The following is a 10,728-nucleotide window of genomic DNA, read 5'->3' on the forward strand; positions in this document are numbered from 1 at the left end:
CCTCCACATAGTACCCACATGTTCAAACCATGGCAGTGGCTCCTAACTCTAATTCAAGCTTTAGTGGCGCCAACTCCCTCACACAGACATACATGGAGGTCAAAAAACCAAATGCACATAAAAAATAAATTTCTTGGCCTATTTTAGCCCTTCATTTCCAATATAAAGATCTACATTAAAAGAAACATTCATATGACTATGAAGTATTAAGAGAATTTTAATAATTTGTATAAATTTCACATATATTATTTTTATATAACTACGGGATTTTTTTTAAACTGTAAAATAAGCAAAATACTTCAGCTTTCCTGGGACAGGGACAAAGCAAGTGTTATTCATGGGGGGTTGCTTAGATACTCCCCACCCCCACCCCCAGCTGTTGTTTTAATTGCCCAGGGCCCCTGGGGAGTTCTTTCACTATCCTGCACTACTGAAGGCTTCCATGATCTCGACATGCACAGCCCTCCCAGCTGCACGGCTAGGGAAAGGATGGAGTTTCTGAAGCCTGCCTAGAAACAGGTACCTGTTAATATCCATGCTTTGCTGAGATAGAGCAGCCCATATGCTGTGCTGTCATTGAAGTCAACAGATCTTCAAAAAGGAAAGAATCAAATGTGAACACTGGAAAAATGCTGTAACTGATCGGCAAGTCTTCCAAACAATGGAGTAAAGATAATGCCAAAGATGGACAACATCTGAATACTGACCTCACAAAGGTGTGTGTGTGTGTGTGTGTGTGTGTGTGTGTGTGTGTGTGTGTGGTGTGTGTAGTGTGTGTGTGTGCTTGTGTATGATATAATGTGTGTATATGTGTGGTGTGTAGTATGGCGTGTGTGTGTGTGTGGTGTTTGTGTGCTGTGTTGGTGTATGTGCTTGTGATATATGTTGTGTGCATGTTTGCATGGTGTATTGTGTGTGTATACAGGAGAGGTCAGAGGTCACCCTCAGGGGTCCTGCCACCACCTTGATTTTTGTTTAATTTTTTAAAAATTTATTTTATTTATTTGTATATGAGTACACTGTTTCTGTCTTCAGACACACCAGAAGAGGACATTGAATCCCATTACTGATGGTTGTGAGCCACCATGTGGTTGCTGGGAATTGAACTCAGGACCTCTGGAAGAGCAGTCAGTGCTCTTAACTTCTGAGCCATCTCTCCAGCCCTTGATTATTTTTTTAAAGACAGCATCTCATGTAGCCCAGGTTGATCTCAAACTCACCATGTGATACCTGGGAACTTCTGACCCTCCTGCCCCGACTCCTGAGTGCTGGGATTGTAGGCATTCCATACTAAATGGCGAGTGGAACCCAGGGCCAGGCTAGGCAAACGTGCTACCACCTAAGCTACATCCCCAGCACTCACTAAGCTAAGGCAATCGTTTTGATGGACATGTCCTATAGGTTTATTTAACCTGTAGGCTGCGTTGGTAGCTGGGGTTTAGAATCCATAATCAGAAGGTTTGGGCACTGTTGCTGTTGTTGACTTGTGACAGATTCCAAATGCACAGAAAACTTCAGTGTCCTGTTTCCCTAACCGTGAACACCCCCCCCCTTCACGAAGTACTGTTGAACACAGCCACTTTAGATGAAGGCTTTGGTCTGTCCATGGCTCAGCAAACTTGTTAAAGGAATCCGAATCCACTTCACAAGGCTCTTTCGACCAGCCATGACAGCAATGAAGCCTTCACTGTTCAAATTGTAGATTATAAGGAAAGCACTTGCACTAGCAACCTCAATTTTCTTACTGCTATAGAAACAGAAATGCTCTTCTGGGTGGCTATGCATCAATGTGTGTGGATGTGTACAGTCGTGAGCGGACACGTGTCGGAATGCCTGTATCTGGGTACTTGTAAGGAAATTTACTAACTGGCTCAGTAAGGACACTAAAATGTTGAATATTAAATATCTCCAATCTGAAAGCTATGTGTTATTTTAATTTAGCTTAATTTAGGTGATTCTCCTGCCTCAGCTTTCCAGAGAGCTGAGATTGTATGGTGAGCCACCACGCTGGCTTGGTGGGATAAAACACTCCCTGTGGAAACACACACCTGGCAAGCACTCAGCATTACCCCTCCCAATAGCTCTTTAGTGTCTCCAGGAATCTGGTAGAATATGTAAGTTCAAAACACACTCACAATAGTTGTATTTTACAAAATCTATATTTTAATGTGTACATAGTTAAAAAAATACAGAGCGCTCATGCCCAGGTACTTACTCTACCAGCCCTCCCATCCCTGACCTGAAAAAAAAAAGTTTTACTCTACCTGATACATGCACACACGATATATGGGGCATAAATGCATTATACCACAAGGTAGCTGCTCAGAACGTAAATGAGTCACATAATATAACTTCTCCCAATAGGGACAAACTTGCAAAATTTAAGAAGGTAACTGTCTGATGGTACCAGTCTTATCCAATCTTTTTTTTTTTTTTTTCCTGACACAGGGTCTCTTTTTATATATATATTCCTCCATCTCCTGAATGATGCTAGGATTACATCGCCGTGGTCTGCCTACCCGGCAGCTGGGGCTCGACCCCACGCCACGGCTTTTATACATGCAAGGCAAGTCCTCTACCAACTCAGCTAGACCCCAGCCCCGTGTCTTAGGCTAAAAGGGATAGAGCATTATTTTCCCAGCAGTCCAAAGTCATTCACAATGTCCACTATGAAACCTATAAAACACAAAATGGAGGGAGGGGGGCAATGAAATAATTTCATCCACCTGTCTGAAAGGGGAAGGAAATTAAAAGGTGACCGAGTTTTCTCCCCTAAGACCCAAATGGCCCTGTGGCTTAGCTGGCCATGGGGAAGGGCTCTGGCTGGAAACCGAAGAACTTCTGCCCGTAGGGCTCAGGGTCTACCTGGAGCCTAGCACCGGGGAATGGGAGGTAGGGGTGATCGCGGCCCCGCTGCTCGCAGCGCAGCCCCACCCAGTCCCGCTCGGCTTCGGCTAGGATGCGGGTGAGCGCCACGATGTAGCTGAGCGCCATCTGCAGTGTCTCGTACTTGGACAGCTTCTTGTCCTGGCCCCACTGCGGCACCACCCTGCGCAGCCGGTCGAACGCGGTGTTCAGCCCTGCATGCGGCGCCGCTCGCGCGCGTTGGCCGCCAGGCGCCTGCGCGCTGCGCTTTCCAGCCGCCCGGCCCGGCGCAGGAGACCGCGCGCTCGGCTGCGCCCGCGCACGGGGGCGCGCCGCGTGCTCCCGCCGGAGGACCGTGGGTTTGCAGGCGGACTTCATCCACGCTTCCTCTCTGCGGGGGCTCCGGGAATGAATAAGACACAGACGGAGCGACTTGCGTGCAATCAGTCAGTGGACGGAGGACACTGTGTGGAACCCTGGCTTGTGTCCTGCTGGGTAGCCAGGCTGTTGTCCTTTCCCTTGCCCAGATACAGTGGAAGTGATGCTCAGGAAAAAGTCATTCCTCCCACCCCACCCCACCCCAAACACGTGAAGTTGGACGAAAAGGAAACTTTCTTGGAGTTTACCGCGGATCGTTCTTGGGGTACGGGGAAGAAAGCCCTTCCAGTTCTCTGGGAAAGCCTGAGACTGCTTTTCGGGGTGATGAAATCTTCGCAGAAGCTCAGCTAGGTCACGAGCGCTTGGACAGCTTGCAATAGATGTGGAAGAGCAGTGAGGGAGGAGAATTTATAGCCCAGGGCTCAAGGAGGGAACAGGTGGTAGCAGGTGGGCGGGCGTCCCTCTGCTCCCATCTCAGCACCTTCCTACCCTGGGAACAGCAGGGGGGAGGAGGGCGACGCACAGCAAAATCCTGACATCACTGCCTTCGTCTTTTGAAGTTCTCTAAAGCTATGTCCAACGCTAACTAACACACCATCTGGAGTGGCCTGGACTGGCTGTCCCCAATAGAATAACAAGGTGGGGAGTGGAGGGAGAGCCTGGTCCATCGTTTCCCATACCAGCGGGCTGCTTGCATATCAAAAACAAAGGCCGGGTTTTAAATGATTAAGTAGAAAATCATTTTTCGGGAAGCTGTTGATTCTGACATGGCTAGGAGTATCTGAAGGCTAGTAAGATTGCTTTGTTAAGAAGTGGCAATTTTACATTCTAAAGTATTAATGTTTTCATTTAATTCACTAAATAAATCCATGCAAATTAGGAAATCCAAATATTGTTGCAAATAATCTCTGTGGAACGACTTACAATAAAGCCAAAGATCTGAATGTGTCTATCTTCAACTTGGCACTATGTTCTGTGGTTGAGTTATGCAAGTTCCAAGGCCTTGGCAGGCTAATTCAGCATCTCTACTTCATTTTCTTGTTCATTAATATTTGTGATAACTAATAACTTCATTATTTACCATTTAAACTTAAACCTCTTCTTTCACGTTCATGTGCAGAACTGGAAACATCTAAATAATTTGGGAAGCTTAAGAACTATTTTTTAATGGATTTTCTTTTTTGCCTATCTCTTTTACCACTAAAATTATTTCATGCAACTCAGTGATCTAGTATGTCCTCTGTCCTCAAGAACAGTAACAAAACGTGATTTCTGCCATTGATAATTATTAGATTTACACTGAGAACTCTTTAATTCCCTTCTCTTGTCTCAGCTTGTTTCTTGTTTTTCAGGTGAATCCAGAAGCAAAGAAACAGGCCCCAATAGTTTCAGTTTGATATTTCTGGGAGGGCCGAGGACGCTCTCTCTCGAACCATGAGTATAGCCTCAGATATTTTTGTTTAATCAAATCATCTACAAGCTCATACAAATCAAGAGGCCTTGTAACTTGGACTTGTTTCCCCCGCTGATACCTCTGACTACAACCCCAACACCATCACCCTGACTCCAAGTCCTTTCTTTCCATAAATAGTTTATTAATCCCCAGCTAAAGCACTGACGGGGAAATGATGTTGAATAACTTGAAGACAATGGGAAGCAATTGAACATTAATAATCTTCAGAACGACAGATGTTGGACAGAGACTTGCACAGAGCCACTCAGCTCCATCGCTCCTCTGTCCTAACAGTCATGTTGGGGGTAGCAGTTCTGCGCTGGGAACGACCGTGTTCTTCAGTCATCAGGATGTCAAACCTAGCTTATTCGCTTTGTAAGGTTTTCGTAGAAGTCTGCTTTCTTAGTGCTATTGTTCCTCATGTTAATTTAGCTCACCCTCCTCCCCTGAAGAGTCCCCTCTGTGAGGCACCGTGAATTATCTCCCTGCACAACAGCCATGTGTTTCTTCTGCCCATTAATGTCCAAAGTATTAATAAGACATATGGCTTTGCAAATTGCGTATCCAGGACAGATTGATTTGTCCCACCTACCAGAGAATCAAAAGCATTATCATAGGGAGCAAAAAGAAACACTGGGACATAAACTATATGTGATATGACATTAATCCAAAGTGAGGGGACCTTAACTAAAAGGGTGTCAGGCTGAGGGGGCAGCCTCTAGTCACTAATTTTGTGTCACTTCCTAAAGGCATCTTGGAAGAGATTGAGAGTACTGCTATCCCACACCTGGACAGTCCTGTGACACTTGTGATGGAAAATCAGCATAGGAAAGTTTCTGAGGGGCAGGTGAGATGACTCAGAGGTTAAGAGCACTGACTGCTCTTCCAGAGGTTCTGAGCCAACCACATGGTGGCTCACAACCATCTATCTGTAATGAGATCTGATGTCCTCTTCTGATGTGTCTGAAGACAGCTATACTCATATATAATGAAGACAGTGTACTCATATATAATAAATAAATAAATACATCTTTTAAAAAATTTTTAAAAAAGAAAGTTTCTGAGATCACTGAAAGAGGAAATCTATTGACATCAGGATTGAGTAGACTTAATTGAACCCAGGATTCTCTTCTATGTAGTTATGAACATTCTTTGTATACCTTTGCAAAGGTGCATCTGCTCTAGTGCTTCCCCTGGGATTTGTTTATTTATGGATAAGATCTTTTGCACCACAGGCTGGCCATGAACTTGCTACATAGCTAAGGGTGACCTCCCCCTCTAAAGTGCTGGGATTACCGGTGCGGGCTACCACACGTGGTGTGTGCCGTGCTGGGTTTCTGACATTCTAGGCAAACACTGCACTAGCTCAGCTTTATCCCTTGCCAGACCTTCCGTTCATTTAATAGAGAAGATGTCAGTCCAGGGACCCAGCACTATGCTTGGAAACTGGAAACATATATAGCTGGATTGAGAGAAGTTGTCTAGGGTTGGAGAGATGGCTCAGCAGTTTAAAAACACTGTTCTTCCAGAGGTTGGGAGTTCAAGTCCCAGCAACCACATGGTGGCTCACAACCATCTGTAACGGGATTCGATTCCCTCTTCTGGTGTGTCTGAAAACAGTGACAGTGTACTCACATACATAAAATAAATAAACAAATCTTTTTTTAAATGGAGAGAAAGGATGTCTAGTCTCTCGAATCCTTTTATCTTGGAGGCTTTAAAATTATGAGATTTCAGTCAGGTAGTGGTGGTACACATCTTTAATCCCAGCAGAGGCAGAGGCAGAGAGAGGCAGTTCTCTGAGCTTGAGGCCGGTCTGGTCTACAGAGAGAGTACACAGAGAAACCCTTTCTTGGAAAACAGAAACAAACAAAAAGAGATTACCTAATTATGCCCCTTACTTGATAGTGAGGCTAAAACAGATCTACCAGTGAGTTCCAGAAGCAAGACAAAGCTCTCACAAAGGTTTCAGGAATGTGATTAGCATTGCCATTCTTAAAGGTCAGTAAGCTTTATCTTTTTTTTTTCTTTTTTTTTGGGGGGGGGCGCTGGGGATTGAACCCAGGACCTTGCGCTTCCTAGGCAAGGGCTCTACCACTGAGCCAAATCCCCAACCCTGTCAGTAAGCTTTAGATTGCAGAGATCCTCCTACCTCTGCCTCCTGAGTGCTGGGATTAAAGGCATGCACCACTGCCTGGCTACTCCAGGTTTTAAAGGGAAGATTCTCATCGCAGTTTCTTTTCTCATGCTTTCTCTCCTCTGGGCCTATCATGGTTCCCATCTTTCCTACTACAGCTCATTTCCTGAAGGGAAATTTTGTGTCACCTCCTTTTCCAAACCACCCTGCAAATAGAAAAGTGTTTCTGCACCTTATGGCTCCCGGAGAAGTGTCATTCCTCTGTCCCTGCCAATGCTTGCCTCCAGCCTGGGCTTATGACCATCACACTAGCTGTCCCTGCAGCTTCAAATGCAATTTCCCAAGCTCCCCAGCTTCCTCCCTGTGCTGTTCAGTTTGGTCTGATGTTGTTTCCTTGCTTCTGTGTTTGGAAACTCCCGAAAATCAGGGACTTCTGAACGGCTCCTAACTATATCCTCAGCACCTAACCTTGTGGCTAGGACAAAGTAGATGCACAAGAAATCTTGTTGGAAGCTGGACATGGGGCACTGCTCTGCAGCCGCAATACTAGGGTGGCTGAAACAGCGGTATCTTTAGCTTGAGGATATCCTGGGCTACTTAGTGGACCGGTGTTTCTGCACACAACAAAGACTACAGTAAATAAGGCCAGCGGGAAAGCTCGACAGGTACTTGCCATGACAAGCTGAAGCCACATGTTGGAAGGGGATAACCAACTCCCACAGGCTGTTCTCTGACTGCCATGCAGGCCCACAAATAAATAAATAAGGTATAAATAATAAAAATAATAACAAATATTAGATGGAAAACGAGAGTAAATAGAAACTAGAACATGAGAGACCCAGAGAGTAGTCCCAGTTCCCATAGCAACCCGATTCTTTTTCTTTTTTCTTCTGTTAACAGCCACTCTGGGGGGGTGGGGAGGGACGAATGTGTCCTCCAAAAGCTTGCTGCCTTTGTTCCTGCTCTGAAAAATGTGACATCCGCTGTTTTTCAGTGAGCAGGTGGCTCCCTTCCCCAAAGGGTACTCTCATTACCATCCAGATTTTAGGCAGCTCCTGAGTCAGCTAAGGGCCCAGGTTTCAGTGGCCCAGTCCAGCCACGGATGTCCACTCCCAACCTGTGGGAGGAGGGTGTCTATGGGGGTTATTTTTGGCGGGTGTCTGTTCACCTTTTAGCGTTGCGATTCTGTTGCATCGGCAGTTTAAGCTCTTTGGATGAAGTTATTTTAAATGTCTAGACACTTTTTGGTTTCTGGAGCCTGAAGTTGGGCTTTTAGAAGTTCGTCCTGGCCATCCTGCATAACTCTTTCTCAGCTACACCTCAGTTCCCTCCAGCAAGGACAAATTAGAACAACATGACACTGTATTAGGAGACCAACTGCAACCCTAAAATATAAGACGCCTGAGTGGCTCTCTTCTTTTACTCATTGGCAACAATGTATTAACCTGTTAAACTCTCTCACCGGGATTTATCCACTGGCTAGGTGCAAGGGACTATTGTAGGCACTAGAACCAGAACTGAGTAATTTTAAACTGATGTCATCTGTTCCTCCACTTATATTGTAAGTTCTCTGGGTCAAGGGACAGAGTTTACACATAATGGTCTTGCTAGAGTGTTCAGTGTTAGTTGTTTGGTTGGCAGCAGTTCTTACCCAAAGCTGATGTTGAGCTAAAGAGACCAACCTTAGCCCCATAAACACCTTCGTGGTGTGTATTCCACATTTCACAAGGCCCATAGCCACTGCCGTAACTCTAACCAGTTCATAGAGCCAGCCATTGGCAGGAAGCACTTTTAAAACATTAGCCAATTCATGTCAGGGCGAATCAAAATGTACCAAGACAGTGAGGGCTTCATCTCACTGATTAAAAAAATAAAAGAGCCTCTTCCGGTCCCAGGCGCTGCGGGAGCCGCGGCTTACCGTGCAGACATGGCTAGGTCCAAGAACCACACCACACACAACCAGTCCTGCAAATGGCACAGAAATGGCATCAAGAAACCCTAGTCACAAAGATACGAATCTCTTATGGGGGTCGACCCCAAGTTTCTGAGGAACATGCGCTTTGCCAAGAAGCACAACAAGAAAGGCCTGAAGAAGATGCAGGCCGACAACGCCAAGGCAGTGAGCGCACGCGCAGAGGCCATCAAGGCCCCCGTGAAGCCTCAGGCTGTCAAGCCCAAGATGCCAAAGGGCTCCAGCCGCAAACTCAGCCGTCTGGCTTTCATCGCTCAGCCCAAGCTGGGGAAGAAGATTCGAAGCTACATGGCCAAGGGTCGTAGGCTCTGCCAACCAAAGCCCAAGGTTCAAACCAAGGCAGAGGCCAAAGCTCCAGCTAAGGCCCAGGCCTTGGCTCCAGCCCAGGCTCCCAAGGGTGCCCAGGCCCCTGTGACGGCCCCATAGAAAAGGCTCCTGCCAGTGTGAAGACAGACAGACTGCTGTGACACACCCACCTACACACTATTTGCAGTAGCAGTGTTCTATACTGATTTTACAAATAAACGTGAGACAAGAAAAAAAAAATAAACAAGAAACATAAATGAAGAAGTTAAAGGATAGTGCCAGATTCTCATTTGTTTTAAACTATTTTTAAAAAGATTGTATTTTATCTTATATGTGCATCATATGTGTAGCTGGTGCCTGAGCTGGCCCGACAAGGACAGTGGACCCTGTGGAAGTAGAGTTAGGGGGTGGGGGACTGTGAGCCACCATGTGGGTGCTTGGTATTCTGCAAGAACTATTAACTGTTGAGCCATCTCCTCCAGTCCCTAAAAACAACTTTTATTTTATTTTATTATTTTTTTATGTATATGAGTAGACTGTAGCTGTCTTCAGACACACCAGAAGAGGGCATCGAATGCCCTTAAAGATGGTTATAAGCCACCATGTGGTTGCTGGGATTTGAACTCAGGACCTCTGGAAAAGCAGTCAGTGCTCTTAACCGCTGACCCATCTCTCCAGCCCTTTATTTTATTTTCCAGTCATAGTTTCTCTGTGTAGTCATGGCTGACCTGGAACTTGCTCTCTCTAAAGACAAACTCGGAAGATCCGCCTGCTTTTGCCTTTGCTGGGATTAAAGATGCCACTATCACCCAGCTTCAAGTTCAACTTTTAAAAATTACATGATGTATTTGTACGTATCTGGGTGTGCATGTCCTGGTGCACATGTGGAGGTCAGAGAACAACTTCAGGGGTTGTTTCTTCCCTCTTATCATGTAGAACCAGGACATAGAACTTGGGTTGTCAGGCTTGGTGTCAAGTGCCTTAACTCACTGAGCCGGCCTGAAGATCCCCCCAAATGCTAAAATTTAATATTTAAAAAGCTCGTGCTTTCCATTCAAGTCTTCTGACCCTGCAGATTTAAATTTTCCTCTCCTGCTTATATAATAGCTGGAGGAAAAGTTTTTCTTAAGACTGGGCGGGGAGGGGGGGTTGGGGATTTAGCTCAGTGGTAGAGCGCTTGCCTAGGAAGCGCAAGGCCCTGGGTTCGGTCCCCAGCTCCGAAAAAAAAGAACCAACAAAAAAAAAAAAAGACTGGGCAGGGGGGCTCATGTATCCGAGGATGCCCTCAAGTTCCCGTGTAGCCAAGGATGACCTTGAACTCCTTGCTTTCAACTCTAACACTCACACACTCTCTCTCTCTCCTCTTCTCTCTCTCTCTCTCCCTCTCTCTCCTCCTCTTCCTCCTCCTCCAGCCATGTAGCCATGTCTACTGGATATTGTTAGCACCTGATTTGGTGGTATTTTGCTATCCACTGTTTGTCTGTCTGCTACCTGTTTTTTTTTTTTTTTTTAACATTTGGTTGTACATAATCCCTTTCATTTGAAACCAAATGTACAGCAATCACAGATCATTTTCCAGATCATACAGAACACTGGGCAAGCACTCTACTAACAAAG

General features: G+C 45.7%; 1 protein-coding gene and 1 pseudogene across 1 annotated transcript; one reads left to right on the forward strand and one right to left on the reverse strand.

Annotated features, from left to right (window-relative positions):
- Positions 1-2,436: 2,436 nt before the first annotated feature.
- On the reverse strand, positions 2,437-3,397 carry Atoh7 (atonal bHLH transcription factor 7). Its single transcript, XM_032888781.1, is given in 4 exon segments — positions 2,437-3,077; positions 3,080-3,148; positions 3,151-3,222; positions 3,225-3,397. Coding segments are annotated over 4 exon segments (441 nt in total). The 5' UTR covers positions 3,244-3,397; the 3' UTR covers positions 2,437-2,796.
- A 5,332-nt stretch (positions 3,398-8,729) lies between these two features.
- On the forward strand, positions 8,730-9,231 carry LOC116887310 (annotated as a pseudogene).
- Positions 9,232-10,728: the final 1,497 nt, after the last annotated feature.

This window comes from Rattus rattus, chromosome 18 (assembly GCF_011064425.1).
Source record: "Rattus rattus isolate New Zealand chromosome 18, Rrattus_CSIRO_v1, whole genome shotgun sequence".
In the NCBI taxonomy this organism is placed as follows: Eukaryota; Metazoa; Chordata; class Mammalia; order Rodentia; family Muridae; genus Rattus; species Rattus rattus.